The sequence below is a fragment of the Pelobates fuscus genome, chromosome 3 (assembly GCF_036172605.1).
Source record: "Pelobates fuscus isolate aPelFus1 chromosome 3, aPelFus1.pri, whole genome shotgun sequence".
In the NCBI taxonomy this organism is placed as follows: Eukaryota; Metazoa; Chordata; class Amphibia; order Anura; family Pelobatidae; genus Pelobates; species Pelobates fuscus.
The window spans coordinates 50,587,580-50,606,171 of NC_086319.1; the positions used below are offsets into that span (position 1 = coordinate 50,587,580).

The 18,592-nt window shown below is 35.1% G+C and overlaps 1 protein-coding gene across 5 annotated transcripts in view; it reads left to right on the plus strand.

Moving 5' to 3' along the window:
* The window catches only part of CPSF6 (cleavage and polyadenylation specific factor 6), a 29,750-nt gene extending 12,547 nt beyond the window's left edge, over positions 1 to 17,203 (plus strand). For 2 of the 5 annotated variants that reach the window (XM_063447030.1, XM_063447032.1), the window contains exons 6-10: positions 750 to 1,233; positions 1,313 to 1,446; positions 1,736 to 1,889; positions 2,467 to 2,657; positions 14,399 to 17,203. In XM_063447030.1, coding sequence (XP_063303100.1) covers positions 750 to 1,233; positions 1,313 to 1,446; positions 1,736 to 1,889; positions 2,467 to 2,653 — 959 coding nt within the window. In that variant the 3' untranslated portion in view covers positions 2,654 to 2,657; positions 14,399 to 17,203. The remainder of the gene's footprint in view (positions 1 to 749; positions 1,234 to 1,312; positions 1,447 to 1,735; positions 1,890 to 2,466; positions 2,658 to 14,398) is intronic. The other 3 variants (XM_063447034.1, XM_063447035.1, XM_063447033.1) reach the window with 2 other exon arrangements.
* Positions 17,204 to 18,592: the final 1,389 nt, after the last annotated feature.

Consider the following 18,592-nt stretch of genomic DNA (forward strand, 5'->3'; position numbering starts at 1 on the left):
AACATGTGTATTCTTTTGTTTGCCGGTGGAATGTTCATTGTCTTCTAATTTAAAATGTGCACTACCAAGCTATGTCATATTAATGTTACTGAAGTTATGCATACGCGAGCTGTTGGGGCATTGTATGCAAGATTATCAACTCTTTGCATAAGTAAAAAAAGAATTAAAAAGAAAATAAAAAAATTGCCTGCTCTCTAAAGTAAACCTTAATTATACACAAAATGCTTATGTGGGGTCTAGCAAGCTATCAACAGTGCAGGGGGTAATAAATGTTAAATTAAATATAATTTGCAATGAAGGAAGTATAAACATTAGCTGACTCTTTACAGGAAGTGTTTAGGAAGGGTGTGCAAGTCACATGCCGGTGTTACTAGGGTGCATAAATAAAGTGATTTAACTTCTAAATGACAGAGAATTGAGCAGTGACACTGCAGGGAGAAATGATCAATACACTACTTCAATAAGCTAACGTTGTTTTGGTGACTATAGTGTCCCTTTAAAGAAAAGGGGGAAAGCAGGGTTATAGTGTTAGAGTATTTGGTATGTGGTGAGAGATATAGTGCACCTTTCCTTCTTAGAAATAAGCTTGTGTATGCGTGATGCAGCTACAACTTTTATCTTGAATAGAAGATGCTTGAGAGAAGGAAAGATCATGTTTTGTTTTACCCCTGTCATTTGGGTGGATGTTGTGGCATGTATGTTCTACTTTTAATATCGGAAATAACGATTTTGATTTTTCATCCCAAAAGGTATGACCCCTCCAAGACCTCCCATGTGCTTACCAGGTCCTCCAGGACCCCCTGGCCCACCTCCACCTGGACAGCCACTTCCACCTCCACTACCTGGACCACCAAATCGTGGTGACCGACCTCCTCCTCCTGTTATGTTTCCTGGACAGCCATATGGACAACCTCCTGTACTTCCTGTTCCTCCTGGTCCACCTCCACCTGTTTATGGTCCTCCACCTGGTCCACCCCCTCCCCAACAAGGACCACCGCCTCCCGGTCCCTTCCCTCCACGTCCCCCTGGGCCCCCCATGGCACTTGCTCCTCCACCCCATTTACCAGGCCCACCCCCTGGAGGTCCCCCACCAGCTCCACATGTGAATCCAAACTTTTTCCCTCCTCCTGGTAATGCTGGCATGCCAACATCAGATAACCGTGGGCCTCCACCTTCAGATCCATATGGTCGACCACCTCCATATGATAGAGGAGATTATGGACCCCCAGGAAGGTTAGTTTTTTTAAATAATTTACAAAGGCTGTTATTCATTGGTAATCTGAGAAGATTTTGCTCCATTGTTTAAATTCAGACTTTCTGCCCATTACAGGGATATGGATCCTATTAGAACCCCTTTAAGTGAAGCAGAGTTTGAAGAAATTATGAACCGCAACAGAGCAATTTCAAGCAGTGCTATTTCAAGGGCGGTGTCTGATGCTAGTGCTGGTTGGTAAATTTTCAATATACTGTCTTTTGTTTAACACTAGATGTCATGTAAAATAAAGCAGGGATATTTATACACATTGTTGGAAAAATATCTGGCTTTTCTATCATGCTTATTCCTTAGTTTCTACAATGTTTCAAATAAAAAAGGTTGTAGTTATGGAGAATGTGAGAATTCTGGGTGTAATGGTTTAAGTATTCTATTTGTAATTCCTTGTGGAAAAAGATGCGCCTCGGTATGCAACATACAATTGTTTTTTTCTTCGCTGATCTATAATTTTCTTTCTCCCAGGAGATTATGGAAGTGCAATTGAAACTTTGGTTACTGCTATTTCTTTAATTAAACAATCCAAAGTATCTGCAGATGACCGTTGCAAAGTCCTCATAAGCTCTCTGCAAGATTGTCTCCACGGAATTGAATCAAAGTCTTACGGTTCTGGGTCTAGGTAATGTTTTCTCTCCTTTCTGATACTCCATCAAGGTTAGCTGACATTTAGCTTAGCTTTTACTTGAAGTGTAATTGTAAGTGATATCTGTGTTCCAAGCATAAATATTTAAAAGTCGTTTAAAAATAAGATATTTATAAACAAATGGACTATTAGAAAAGTTTTTTTACTAAATTGAACCTCTTAATTCAGATAAAAAAATGTATATAAATAAAAACCAACTTTGTCTATAGGTAAATTGGAGAATTTCTCAATCTGCTATTTTATCTTTAATTTTGTGATTCAAAGTTCAGTCACTTACAATTTGGATTTTGAGTAACAGCTCTAGTTTCTATTTGTCTAAGGGAGCTAATACGTTGTTTACTCACAAAAAAAATTAATATTTATCTAATAAGAAATTTGTTTTGGTGCTAAGAGCAGTTTATTGGATTAACACTAAACTTTGAATTTACATTAGCAGTATTTAATGAAGACTCTTGTACATTAAAATTTTTGATGTGACTAGAAAGAAAATTACCTTTTCAAGAAACATTTCCAGAGTTTTGAAAAGCAATTAATCAAGTATTTCCTTTAGAAGACGTGAGCGTTCAAGAGAAAGGGACCACAGTAGGTCACGAGAAAAGAGCAGGCGTCACAAATCCCGAAGCAGAGATCGACATGACGACTATTACCGGGAAAGGAGTCGTGAGAGGGAGAGACATCGTGACAGAGAACGGGACCGGGACAGAGAAAGGGACAGGGAGAGAGAATATCGTCATCGTTAAGCAGGTGGGTATTTTAAGACCTGGACCAAAGGGATTCGAGGAACAGCTCAACATTTCTGTGTGTGTGTGTGTGTATAGGAGTAACCTTTAACCAGTAGTTTTTCAAAATGAAGCCTGCTGGTAAGCAAGAATAAATAAATGTTGGCAAAGTTAATATTGACATATAGAACAGACATGCGCACTTGTGTATAATTTTTATTTTTTTTTAATGACGTCTTAGGTCTTCATTTATAAGGTAAACATGGTTTGTCATATACAGCAGCTCTGAATGATTGTTTCCACATCACACTCACAATGCAAATGACGACATCCCCATCACCTCTCCCTCGCTTAAAAACACCAACCTTTCCTTTTTGCTGCAAATACTCTGCATCTTTAACGTGTACAGTTGTACGATTTCCTAGTTTCATATTCTTGTTTTCGGTTGAAATTGAAAATGTTTTTCCTATAAATTCACAAACTAGGGAGATTTTTGCTGTAGTAAATCACATTTTAACTAAAGGATAGAAAAATTGAGCTAATTAGGTATATTTGCAACATAGTCTCTGCAAGTTCATGAGTGACTGGTGCTGGCATTTTTCCTTTTAAAGGAGATTGATATCCACCATTCATGTAGAAGTTCAGTGTACTCACAATTTATATTGTGATGGTACAATCCCCAACAATAATACTTATAACTAAAACATGTACTTCACCTGGAGATTGTTTTCTGTAACCTTCAAGATGGTTGCCAGACATTAATAGGATTGGTGCATGTACCTCTGCCATACAATATTGTGGTAGCAGTGGCATTCCTAGTGTTTGGGGCACAGGAGTCCTGCATGAATTGCTGATGTAGACAAGTCAAGGAGTATAATAGAGTATTAATTGCACTTCTAATAGTGGATCGAGGTCGAAGTAATTTTAGTCAGGGGAGTGAACTGTTGTAGGTCCTTACTGAAGAGGAAGCTTTTATACCTCCTCAATTTCTATTTTAGTCTTCATGTGTTGTCACATGTAAACCTGTGCTGCTGTTACATTTTGTCAGGTTTTGGCTGAGTTTGCACAAATCTACATATTTGTGAAGAAAAGGGTGCACACCATAACTTGACAAAAAAAAAACCCTTGCCTTTTCCATAGTCTGTATGGCGTTGTGGAAATAATTTTTCTAAGCTGCTATGCATATTACAATTATGTCTTATGTAGATAGTTCACCAGACTGAGACATGAGAATTAACTTTTAGTCAAACCTCAAACTTGCGTGCACACACAGTCAGTGAAAGCTGCTATTTCTGTGCAAGTCTCAAACTTTTTTCTTTCATATTCCTTTCATATCTTTCAGGCAGCTTATAGGTGTCTCTTCAGTTCAGATTGTAAAAGTGGTGAATCAGTTAAATTTGATTCACTGGTGTATAAAAAAAAAATATGGATTTTACTTTTTCTGTAGCTTCTGGATTAACATAACTAATCCATAGTTCTGAGTTCTTTCAAAGCATACTGTGGACTTACCTGTACAGACGGCTCAGGGAATTGTTTTATAGATATTTTTTATTTTTAAATGCAAAATGTTTTATTTACCTTTTACTTTCCCATGGATGTCCTTACAGAAGGTTAGATCACATTATGTTTTAAATATTCCTAGTCTTGTTGCAGCCTTACCTCTGTTGTGTTTTCCTAATTTCCAGTTGATGTGTTATGTCCACTTATCATAGCTTTATCTTTTGGGATTCCAATCTTTGCTTATGGACCTACTTTTTTGTGGTTTCACGTACTCATAACCACTTTCAGGTAATCTGCTCTATGCACTGATTCTCTTCGGCAGCTGAACCAGACACGTTAACAATGTAAGTTAATAACTGCTTCTCAGATCTACTGCACCTCCTGATTTACTTTAGATAATTGTCAATATATTGCAACCTTTACATAACTAAATTGATGCATGGAATATGCAAGACAGGGCACCTGGTATTTCCAAAACTTTTTGTACATTGGCTGTTGGCTGTAACAGAATACTTTTTACATGGATTCACCTTACACCTGGTCTGTAACTGCCTGCATATTCCAATAAATGTTAGGTTAGTTAAAATGCTACTCCTAATTCTAGGGCTATTTTTGTTACCGAGTCTTAGTTCATTATGCTCTGTTCCCAGCAGGCTAGTTTAGTTTTTCACGGGTGACCCCTACTAAATCTGACCAGTGGGTTTCTTATCTGACCTTTAATCAGGTAAATTTATTTTGAATTGCCAGAGACTAGTAAATGAAGTTGTAGACTTGGCAGTTCTTTTACAGTGTGATAGCCTCTGATGAGACAGGGGAATAGTATATAGTCACCTGTTGGCACTCTCTTAAAACCACTTTCTACTATTATCCTGTGAACAATTTTCTTTTTCTTAGTATTAAAACAGAACTGGAATCTCTTAATATACAGAAGAAATAGGCATTTGGCTTATTTAGAGAATAAGCTCAGCATGTTTTTAGTGTCCAAGAACAAGTTATATCATTGTCACCAGTATCTAGTAGTGCCAGTCTGTGATGGTTCTTACACTATGATTTGCACTTTCATGATGTATTTGGGTGGGTGTGTCCATATTCCCATTAGGAATGTTGTGGAAGACCTGCTTCTCTTTATCAATTGGGATGAATACAGTAGATGAACTAGAAATCGAATTGTAAGAAATACAACATGAAAAAGGTTAAAAAACTTTAAACAAAAGCTTATGCTGGGTCTCACATAATACTGTATGAAGAGCTTGTAAGAAGATATTCTGGTGGATTTTGTTTCTTGCATATGGTTCCACTTAAGACCTTAAATCAGGTAAGTGTTCCCTCTGAACATTACGAATCAGTCCTTGCAGACTCTCAAGAATTTTTCTCATGAAAGGTTGAAATGCCGGTGAGTAAGGTTGCACAGGGGATTGCTTAAAAAAATAAAAATGAATAAGCTATTGCAATCCCACGGGTCAAATCATTGCTAACCCAACTGCTGCACCATGTGTGCCCATCCAAGCTCCCATGAGATTTAAATCGTAAGGTGGAATAATAGAATAGCAGAGAAGGAGGATGAACTATAGAGGGGAAGGGGGCCATGACTGAGTGCGGCATGTAAGCATAAGACATGAAGTTCCATCTGCCACTTTCCCAGGGAGCTAGGTTAACACTCGATGGACTTAAGTGGGACCAGAGGTGAATATTTAGAGTTTAACATGTTCGAGTTTTTGGCTGGATGTTTGCTGCACCATAATTTTACTGGGCAAATTTTATTTTTTCCTTCTGGGAAAGGTGAGTTGCCTGTGGTTCTGAGTCTTTGTTTAAATTAGTGGTTCCCAAACCAATCTTAATGACCCAGCAACAATCCAAGATTTATGTGTTTTTTCCCTTTTTATTCCACATGAAATTGGTTTGGGAACCACTGGTTTAAATGGTAAACACTGTTGGTTTTGGCAAATTAGTTAGCATGAGCACTTTTTGCTTTACAGCATGGAGTCACAAACAAGCATTTTTCATGTTCTTTTAGCTCTACCCGAGCTATTGCACTTTTCACAGTAGAGATCTACAGTAGATAAGCTCATTGTGCTTACAGTATTAAACACAGACATTTGACTTCCATTTTGTAAAGACGTGATGTACAAATGTGCACATGGCAACTGCATTGTTACAATGTCATTTTCTCCATAAATATATTCTAAGTTTTCATAATAGGATTTTATCGTTGTAGTATTTTATGAAGTCCTTGTTTATAAGGAGCTTGATATTGTAAAGCATGCACTGTGGCAGGGATGGCATGCAGGTAGTCATCCAGCTTTTTGCCAAATGGTAACTCTTTGCTGATTGGAGAGCAAGAATGCAGGGTCTTCTTGTTTGCTATTCCTGGCACAGAGAATCAAATACAAACTATGATGATGTGCAATTTTTTTTTTTTTTGAACAAAGTGTAAAACGGAATATTTAATTCACTGTCATTTTTCGAAACCTATTAAACATTTCATTTTTTATTTCATAGTTTTTGGAGCTACAGGTGGGTCTAAAGGTTTGACATTGCACTTATCAATCCACTGGTACTTTATAATGCTGAACCTTGTTAAACCCTGTTTGTAGGATACCATTCTGAAAGAATCTGACATTTTGCAACATATATATTCACACTACACTACAAACATTATTAAAATATTCTGTTTTAATTTGTCCTCATGCTGTATGTGTTTAGATGTAGATCCAAAATATGAGGAGACTAAAATCGAGGGAGGAGCTTCCTAACCACCTAATCTTTTTTTTTTTTAGTTAATTTTTGACAGTTCTAGTGTTTATTTGCCATTTGTATTGGTTACACATCAAGCAAGTATACAAATTTTCTCCTTTAAAAATAAAAAAGATGGCGAACAGCGTTTTAAATATATCATTTTTAATGTTTACTGTTAGCTCCACAACCTGTACTTATTGCACTAATATTGCAATACTGAAAGTCCATTCAGAGTTCGTGTTCACAATATAATACAGAATAAAATAAAGGTTAAGCAATTAAACTGAACCAACAATGCGTTAATTTGCATAAGCTGAACAAAAGTTATGCACAAGTTGTCTTTGTGAACAGATTACATATGTGAAGGTCTTATGTATGATACTGAGATGACAAATGCAAACAATATTTATACTGTAGAGTATTACAGGATGTAATGTAAAAAAATATATATCTTAAATGCGCATAAAACTTAAAATAGAAATTTATTTTTAACAATGTATGTTTCTAGGTATTTGTACAGAGTAGAATGTAAAAAGATTTCCCATTTGTATTAAAATTTAAACATTAATTGTACCGGTGCACAGCTAACTAAATATATCCACAATACACAGTTGTTGTAACTGTTATTTATGTCTATTTTTTTTTAAATTTTATTTTCAATGCAAATCTTAGATTTTGCATGCTGCAAGAGTACTGAATTTATTTATTGTTACGCTGTTTAATTCCCTCTGCAACACTTGCAAAATTGTGCAGATTTTCTACAGAATGTCTTACCCAAAATTATAAAGTAACAGATTCACTAAAATGTTATGTCTTAATTCCAACATTAAAAAAAAAAATAAGTATAAGCAAACTAAATTACTAATGGACAGAAGACTGCAAAATTAAAGGGTTACTCATAGCACCATGACCTCTTCAGTGATTTGAAGTTGTCATGGTATCTGGAGCGTGTATGTGCAGCATTTACCTATGAAATACTGCACATACAGAATCTAATCCCTTTTCTTCCTGGAGGTGTAATGCCATCTCTATCAGCATCATTGGGTTTGCCTCACTGAAACTTGAGCATAGTCCAGTATACATAATAATTGTATTCCGAGTGACAAATTCGTTATAACCAGTTGCCACTCTTGTGATTACGGAGAAAGAATATCTTTTCTGTGCATTGCACAGTTGGTTCCGAAATCATTTTGTGAACATTTAGTCTTACAATATTTCCACAGACCCCCTGTTTTGTGCTCTTGCATTCTTAAATATGCATGCGATTTAGACTTATGGCAGACATCTCTGCCAAGGGTTGAACAAGAAAGATGCTGATGATAAAGAGAGTGAACTTCGTGTGCGTATATTTCTCTCCTACATATTGGTGAACATTTCACCTGTTGTGGGGTCTTTAGTTTAAAGCAGACCTTTCAATTTTGACATTTGCAAAAAATAACTGGTTTTAGGGTCTGTGACCAATCCACATAATGAAGAAAGCCAGTTGAGTGGGTGCAATGGGTTAATGTTAGAGGACGGAATGTCTGCAACAGTGGTGTTTAAAAGTGCAGAAAATACATTAAGGAAATGGCCTGTAGGACAAAATAAAATGGACACTATTAACACGATATGACAAATTGAGACAGTTTGCAGCATATAACTATGAATTGGGATTTTAATATATGAGCCATCATTGGTCTGTTATGTGTAAAAGAGGCATCTCCTATTTTGCAGTTTATGTAATTATATAATAAACGTGTGTATATTAGTGTTATATAGATTTTCATAACGTCGCAATGTTTATAACCATCAATTTCCTGGCTGCTATATTTTTAATTTTGTCAATCTGCTCTTTTGATTAATATAATCTGACTGTAATTTTTTTTTATTTTGTATGTAATTTGGATTTTAGTTAATTTAAATAGACACAATTTATGGACACACAAACCATGTGGTTAAAAATAAAGAGATAAACCATTTGTCAAATATTTACAAAATTTAAACAAAAGTTATGGAGCTATATCCACATGGGAAGAATACTACTTTCTGTACGGTAACATTTCTCAATGTGCTTGTAGACCTGTTAAATTCCAAAGTTTAACAAAAAAAAGACACATCGGTGGCACTTTTATTGTAAATTGTGGTAATACCCAACATATTGAAATATTTTGTAATCTGTTGCATATAGACATGCTGCAATGATTTTGTGCCTGGGTCAAATTTAATATAAATGCTGTTATGACACATACGTTTGCTTTGTAATTATATTTTTAAGTGTAATTTGTTGACTCATCCAGTGTGTCACATGATGTAATTTCAGCAATTGCTGTGATAGGCATTGATTTTAAAATGTTGAGCACAACTCTTTAGGGGGGAAAAAAAAATTGTTACATTTTTTTGATTATAATGAAACAATTTGTGCGTCATATTTGCCTTCTAATGATACATTCTGGTGTAGATTTATTGTTCCAATTTACAAGCATGTTATTTGTACAGCAAAATGTATTTTTGTTTTGTCTTGTATTTGCACGCATTGCCCATAGCTGTTTACAGAAACGTTGGTTAAACTGTTAATGTAGACCGTATTGATTAGCTTGAATGCATGTATTTTTTTTTTTTTTTGGTATGTGTGGTTTTCCTTTCTTTATACCTTTTGCATATTAATGAGTATTATAGTCCGCCTTGCCTTTTTATTTTTTCCCACATTATTTCCTTGGGGTGCATCTCAGTAACTGGACACTTTTGTTCTCTGCCTATGATGTCTGCAGTTTGCCCTTCCATGGGATTAATTTGACTGATGGTCTATGGGTAACTAAACTTTTTCCACTAAGAAGGAACTTTGCTTAAAAGAAAACTGATTATTTTTTTTTTTCAATTCATGCATATTGAATTTTAAGAAATCACTTGCCTCCTCCACGTTCTTGCAGTCAGCTGGATTCCTTGTTATCTGACCCCAATTCTTGCTGTTTCTCCATGAGTGCACTAAATAGCAAGGCAGGCTTAAAGGACAACTGGTACCTGAAAGCATATATATATATATATACTTTCAGTTATATTTAATAGTTTTGAGGTAACAGTTGTAGTTCTGTATACTCTTGACTCTCCTCCATTTTCACACTACCTGTCAGTTTTGCTGGTACTGTGATCTACAGTAGACTTCTAACATTGTTATGTAAAATGAGTGCTCTTTTTGCCTGCAGCATTTTCTATCAGAAGCCTCTATACATGAAAAGTCAGGCAGAGCACTTTTGCCTTAAAATGTCGGGTCTGTATATGCGTGTCCTAATGGCTAAAATGTAATGGTGTGGAAACTAGAGAAGGGTAGTGCACACATGGTAAAATGGTGAGTGTTGCATCAGACGATGTGTAGACCAGGAGATGGCTGATCAAAAAGGTGGCGTGAGAAAAGGTAGGCATGTAAATTCCCCCCCCCCCCCCCCCGCCTCCGCCACAATAAAATGTCAATGTACATGAATTAAATTAATTTTAAAAAGGTATTGAGTGACCTGTTGGAACATAAATATTACATTGAGATATTAAATGTCAATTTTCCTTTAAGCTCCACTCATTGCCAAAGATCCTGCTCTACATAAGAAAGACGTTAACATTTTTACTTATGTATTTAGGGGTGGGGAATAGTGGGACAAAAAGGGATTTTAAAAAAAAATCACAAACTTGACAGTGATGCTTTATGCAGCTAGAAAAAAAGTATGACTGTTTTGACAAAATTAATTCAGCCTCTATTTTATATTTTATTTTTAATGTTAGCACAGCTTAGTGTTCCACCGTCATTCCACGGAACTGTAATTAAACCAGTAATGGGTTGATGGCTTTTTATATGGAATTTTCATATTAAACAAAAAACTTGTAATATTTAAAAATTATGAAAACTTCCTCTTGGCAATATGAAATAGTTTGTTTAGAGCACGTTTAGTCACAGTCTAGCTTAGAGGAACTCCCTCAGCACCAGCACAACTTAAAGTATTTTTCTGCAACATAACTCCACTCCTTTTTTTTTTTTTTTTTTTTTTTTACACAAATCTTCTTAATTCTAAGGTAAACAGTGCAACTAAGCCTATGAGAGATGTGTGTGGGCTGAGCTGCTGATTTGACCCCACCCTTCAACAGCTTACTGACTTTTTCTTATTTGTAGAGTATATCTAAGCAATGCTGGAGGGTCAAGGGGCATGGTGTTGAGCTGCTCAGCTCACACTAGTTGGCAATGGCTGAGCCAAGCACATACTCTGTACATTTAATAAGGAAGTCGCTTTGTGCCTAAGAGGTAGAGCAACACCAAACCCACGTTTTAACAAAACATTAAATATAAAGTTATGAATGTTGTGAAATATTTCAGGACGTACTTTAAAATGACAAAAAAAAATCTCAATGTATCTTTCCTGGTAAAATATTTTATAAATAAAATAAAAAGTGCATGCAAGTCACGTTGGTGCCTGGAACGTTCTTTTTAAGTTTGTGCAACACGGTAGAATAGATATTGTCTGATTGGTACTGTTGAGAATGGTCTGGGCTGGGATTTATATTATGCATGTGTCATTAAGACTGATGCAAAATAACAATTAGTAAGTATGTTCTTAGGCTGTGTGCCACAATGGAAATATTTTGTTGACCATGTGTCACTCCATTTTACGTGTTCAAATGAACACTTTAGTAAAACATTATCAATTGACAGCGCTGGATTGTTATATTGTATTTTTTTATTTTTTTAGTTGACAGAATGTTCTTTTTGATGAAGCAGTAAGGACTGAAAGCTACAGTTAGACATATTGCTTTTTCATGTGTAATCCGTTAATATTTTTAGGAGTCCTCTAACATACAATAAAAATTTAAAGGGGCAACAACTGTTGCACCAAACCTGACTTGGTGCCACTTGATAGGGAAAATAATTGCCTCTGTGCATTGTCCTGATGTATAATTGGAAAGTTTTTAATTTTCCGACTTCCTTCATTTTTACTTGTGTGCAAATAGTATGTAGTACGGCCATGCCTCAAAGTGACACAGCAGCATCCCATAACTCCGAACGTGAATTATGGCATTACATTTTCAGTTTTTAGATGTTTTGTTTAGACGGGCTGACAGTGGCATGCACAGCCACTTCTCTTTAATTTCAGCCTTTTTGTCGAACTTTAGCTTTCAGCAAATATAACTTTTATTTGCTACTTTTTGTGGTGCTTTTGCCAGCATAATACATAGATAAAATTTTACCTGGCTGTAAACTTCTCATTCACATAATCTGTGCATGACTTTATTACTTTTTAACTTTGTCACTGTTTATATATTTTTTTTTTTACACTATCAAAAGGCAACGTTCTAATAGAATTTTCTGCAGATGATAGAATTTCACCATATTGTTTACTTTTCTTTACTCTAACAAAGGCAGGTTTTGTTGTGGTTCTGTACTCTTGGTAATATATAGAGCTCATTTAACAGCTGCGTTGACATGTTTTCCGAATTTTGCTGAAGTTTACCTTTCCATTATGTGTGATAGCTCAGAATTAAGTTAGTGGAAGTGCAATAGCATGTTTGGACTTCAAAAATACTGTTTACAAGTGCTTTATTCCTAAAAAACAATTCAATTGGCCAAAGACTTTCTAATGATCTATACACTGCATTAGTACATTTTGTATATTTTTTTGTTCTTAAACCATTCCATGTCAGAACATCAAACACGATTGTAAAGCTCCAAACATATTGTATTAACATCAAGACTATGAGATTTATTCTCTAAACTGGGGATTAGGGGAATTGTAAATTTTAGGCCAAAATAGTTGAATTGTAAAGTCTCTCAAATATATATTTTTTTCTGCTCTATTTGGACTTAACATTTGCATTTAAGGTGTTGGTTCTCCTAAATACCTGGTTTAGTAGGAAACACTGTACATTAAGTTATTTTAACTACTTGCACAGGATCTAGTTCTAGTACATATGGTTTAATCTTGTGTGCATTAACATCTGGGTTTCACGGTACAATATTTGTAAAAATCAATTTTAAATTGAATATTTTTTTTGCTGTAACTGTACTGGCAACTTAGTAGTTTGTAATGTTAAAAATTACAACCGTGTGATTGATATATATACATTTTTTTTTTAAATGTACATTTTTGTGGTTGCACAGTAAAGATGCCTCCTGAGTGGTATCTTATGTTAATGTAACACTGTCCTTGCTACATACTGATAAATGTTCAAATACATATACATACTCTGCCTTTTAGAATGCACATCCATTTTTTTCATATTTACTGCTAAAAGTTAAGTCGAGAACCACCTAATACCCATCAAACACATCTTAATGTTGTATTAAGTCTGTCATTTACTTCTGTTATTAATGACTGAGGGGTAGAGTAATGGGTCCACCCTTATCTATTACTTGATGGTAATAAAAATAATCGAACATTAAGCAAACGGTGTGTTTGTGGGTTGGTTTTTACAGTGTTAACCCACACCATTACTCAGTATCAGACAACATTTTTTTACCTCAGTTTCCTTATGTAAAGGTTTTGATAAAGGAGACCACTCCGGGGTTTCAGGTTTGTCATCTTTATCAAACTGCAACCTTTACCTTTTTGGTTCATAAGAATTAATGTTGCTAATTATGAGCCATTTAAAAAATATTGTTGCATTCTGTATGTTAAACATAGAAATTAAATATTTTGTTTGGTTTGATTTGTGTGCTGTAAAGTGGACTTGTTATTAAAGCATTTTTCCCCTTTTACAATGGGTCTATATATTGTATTTGCAATTGTGCATATTTGTATGTTTATGAAAACATTGGCAATTGTGTCTCTGAAAGCAAATAAGGGTGGTATATACTTGCTCATTTCTTACTTGGCTAATTACATTTTTCTGATATTCTTTAAATGACTCCCTCTATTAAATTTTAGGACATTCTCCGTCCAAAAATAAGCAGTCACAGTCTGCAGTATTGTAAAAAAGAGCAAGTATCTAGCTGTTTGAAAGGGCAAATGCCAAGTCTAATGGTGAGCTTAGGGCTGCTTTCAAACAGGTCCACTTTAACAGCTAACCATTATCAATATCAATGTAAAAGCAGACCTTTTATCTTTTTGTTACAAAAATATACATTGGAAATTAGAGATCAAGTGGGTTTATTGTTTTTTGTTCTGTGTTCCCAAAAAAATCCTGCCCTAAACCCAGTATGAACAGGTGTGGCGTGAATTAATTCTTTATGTTGCTTGATTCACTAAATTATGAGCTGTGGTAAGCAGACACAAAACTTGAAATTTAAGGACAAAGTAGCAAAACACAAATGTCCCAACATTTTTGCGAGTTTGGCCTTAATTTTGGTAGTTGGTTATCAGCTCTGGTTAGTGAATACAAACACTGTATTGACCACTTTTTCCAAGAATAACCACTGTCCCATTATGGAATCTTGTAGCTATATCAAAATGAGTTTTTAGTTTTCGTAAACCATCTGTAATGTATTGTCTGCCATGAATTGTATGTACTGCTTATCAGAACTTTATATGTTATATATTGTACCAAAAATCTACATCACAACATTTTAACACGTTACAGCTGTAAGAAGAGGAGCACCTTAAAGAATCACATGTATTCACCATGGAGAGGAAGATGCTTCTGACATCAGTTTCACCCTGCATATGATTCAACCTCTCAACTTTACATGGATAAAATGAACAGATCTAGATGTGAATAAAGCAAATCTGCAAACATGGTAACCAGTAGATATACTTTTATTTTTTTATGTTGCTTAAATGTTTTATTATTTGAATGAAACCTGTGTGACTTAAACATTAATAGCTTTTTGCAACTATGACTGGTTATTCATTTTGGCAATTTTCTAATGTGCAAGCAATTGGAGAGTCCAATTCATTATTGTTTTTATAGTTGTTTGTTGTTGTAAAAAAGAAAAAATGGAGAAAAAAAAAATTCATGTTCTGATGTCTGTAAATGGCACCACCTCAATTACAATAGATGTAGTGTTGTAATAAACTGTTTATTGGGGCTGATGTGCAAAGCTTTTCAAGTTATTTGGTGTCTAAGCCTCAGGGAAAGTCTTGTTTTTAGCAATATTTTTACAAAAAACAATAACCCTTTTATACCATAAATAATCCTTGTTAGCTGTGTATTTGTTTCACAACAACCTTCCAGTTGGGTTGTATTCCTTTACATAATTTGTGTGTGAAATATGTAACTTTGTTCTTAGGGAGTTTGTTTTTTTTTTTGTTTTTTTTGTTTTGTGTTTAACTGTCAGAGTAGAAGCCTGATATTTTAATATTCTTTGTAACCATCAAAATGGGGGTGGAGGGATAACAAATATTTAAACTAGGCAAATTGTTCCTAACTTAACAGTGTCCAAAAGCTTTACTATTCCGTTAATGTTTGTTTTGTTTTTTTGTAATGTACATAATGGCAAACTGCTATTGAAATATTACAGGAATACAACTGAACTGTCACTGTTGGTTAATTTGCTGTTCGGTTACTCTTGGTATATAGATGTATATATCAGCCTTTGCTCACTGTTACTCTGGTTAGAAATTACGTGTTGGGCATCTAAATTTTCATTAACCCCTAATTTTCTTTCTGTGAAAGATTTAATGTAAATCAGAACTACTTCCTCCTACGAATACTTGGTTTTGTTCTCAAGTTTTTAAGACCATTGGTGGCTTTTGTTTTACCTCTCCTAACTTTTGTTAACCAATTTGTACATAATTCCCACAGCAATTTGGCTCTGCAGCTGTGCATACAATGTGATCATGAGGTCTCAAAAGGCATGTGTTCACACTGATTCTCACACTCTGTAACAAGCCATTGAGCTTGCTGTTTATGCTGTTTGTGTGGTGGGGATCATTGCTTTAATAATTTGCTGCTGAAAATACTGTTTGACCCCTGTTATGGTGTTTTCATATCTTTTTTTTTTTTTTATATGTACTGTTTGTAAAATAGAAATTACAGCTTAAAACAACTTAAATGCTTAGTTGTTATCACTTAACTACTGTTACTACGGACAGGAATCACGTGCGGATGTTCCATTCTTAAAATTTGAATAGTGCTTTTCACTAGATAAAATACTAGATAAAAAGGTAAGTATTCTAACATTCTGCTCTCAATTCCCTCTGTAGCTTCAATGCTGTAAGTAACACTAACTTTGACCATAGAGAGTTTTGTATAGATAACATTTGATTTGGTGTTGCTGTAAACCAGTGGTTCTTAACCTTTTTTTTTTTTTAACAGGAACCTAATTTGGAGTGGCACTGTAATTTAATTTTTTTTTTAATGCCTTTATATAATATTACATCCACCCCACACCCTCAAAAATAAGGAACCCTGCTTAAGCCATGCTCCTTGCTAAGATTACACTCTTCACCTTAAATTAAAATTAATCCGTGTCGCTTTAAGTATGTATTAGCTTGGGTGACCCATTTGTCTGTTGGAACATTGCCTCAATTATGTTACTCAAATGTAGTAACCTATAACAATTCAATATAATTGCCTTGTATTTTTAGATTTTGTTAGATTTACATTGCACTGAGAAAAAGGCAGCAACAATACCCATTTTTGGGGTGCAGAAACAAGAGAACTGATGAATGACGGTCCTGTTCAAAATGTTGGGAAGCCACTGGAGTTACATGGGTGCTCAATTTGGGGTCCTCACAAAGGTTAAGAACCACTGCTAGACACACTATTCATTGCCTTGCTTGATAATTCATACAGTCAGACCTGGCTCTTTATACGAAAGGAAATCCATTTTTCTGCGTGTCCCTGTATTCACATGTGGTCCACGCCAGATTTATTTTTTTTGGTCTACTTCCACCTCCTACTTTATCTCTAGAACAGAATTCTTCAAACTCTGACCTTCCAGATGTTGCTAAACAAAAACTCTCATGAATCTCTGATCTATTTCATTTAAAGAATCATGGGAGTTGTACTTCAGCAACATCTAGAGAACCAGCGTTTGGGGAACCCTGCTCTAGAACATGCTGTTATAACAAAGCCTATGTAAAAGTGTCAAACCTCATTCTAGTAGAAAGTACAGTTAGCTGTACAATATTTTTGCATAAAGCTGTAATATGTAAATATTGCCTGTACATGCCAAGATCGGCCTCAAACAGCATTAAACTTATTGTGGTAGATTTAAGTTGGTTATTACCAGTAGTTTTATGTTGAACCTTCAACCCTTGTCTGTGACATACCTTATTTTACGTGTTAAGCTTATTTACGGATTATGTGTAAAACAACTTTTTATAGGTAAGTTTGTTTTAGGGAAGTGTGAATTTCTTAAATGCTTGTTTTTCCGATTTTGTTACACTTTTAATATGTTAATGTTTTGAGAATAATAAAATTATCAACCATTTGAAAATACGTTGAGTTGATATTCCAGGCCAGTATCTCAGCAACTTGAAATACAAGCAACAATTTTAAATATTTTACTTTAAACACTATGAACACTTGGAGTAAATAAGTAATTGGTATTGTTGCACAAATGTGCATTTTATTGTTTTAAACTTTTTCCTTTTTAGATTTTGTTTCTCACCCAAACCTTGTTCTTTAACTAGGTATTTCATTTTCTCTGCTGGCTGCATTTGACTACACACTGTGAGCTATGTTTATTTTATAGTGCATGAATTTTAAAGTTGGTTAATTTAATCATAGGGCAGCAATGATACGTTGCTTATATTTTTGGAGTGAAGAATAAATAATTGCAGGATCACACGCAAAATTATTAAGAAACAAATACACTTCACTCATAAATCAATTCAAAGTCTAGCTCAGTGCAGCTTATTATATTATGTCTTACAGCAGTGGTTTTCAATCGGGTTGCCTCGCCAAACACATTGAAGTCAGAGCTGTAAGCTAAAGGCAGCCCTAATTTTTTCCCCCCCAGAGTTTTTCTTGAGACTAAAGCTAGTAAAACACGTTTCTTTAACTATGCATATCGTATTATATATATTAAAGCTGAAAGAAAATGCTACAGAAATTTGCGGGTGGAGGAGTGTTGGGCTTTGAAGCTGCAACGCAGCCGTTTGTATCACCTTATGGTACAAAAAAAAAAACCAAATTATTGTTTAACCCCGGTTGAAATCTGCATTAAAGAAAATATGCATTGTTCATTAAAAATAGCTTGCAAAAAGCTTGCAAAAAGCTGTAGATCTCATTCTGCACACTTTGCAAGCCTGCACCCTATAACCCTGCCCAGAATTTTTGTCGGGCATATATCTTTAAATTTCGGTCGTTGTTGTTTTGGTAGCCAAGCTAAGGCAGCAAGTGAATAACCACCTGTTTGATCGGCTTCTATATGGCTCCATGGGGGTGGCGTCGTGTGGTGGAAGGATGCAATAATTGGACTTATCATGGCCGCAGCATGATATTTTGATATTTCAGGAGCTCCCATGCCACCTTCCACAAAGGGTTTATACATAATTGCTGCCCAGAATTTTTGGATGCCAATCAGACATCCCAATGCAGCTTAGTGAAAAGTTTTTGCTAGGCAGGTGCTCTAAGCAATTGTCTGCCTCTTCAATTTAGCTCCATTGAGCTAAACTACCAGGAAGCAAGAGGATCTAATCTTGTAACACCCGTGCCTGACCGTCGATTTATAAAAGTGCCAATTTTGTATTACAATCTGAACTTTTAGTAAAATGAACACTACAGGACACACTACTCTTCACTCATAAAGCAATTCAAGCAGCAGTGCTCTGGGGGTCTTGAGTGTCCCTTTAATGTCATGCACTCACAATGTTTAATGTTCGT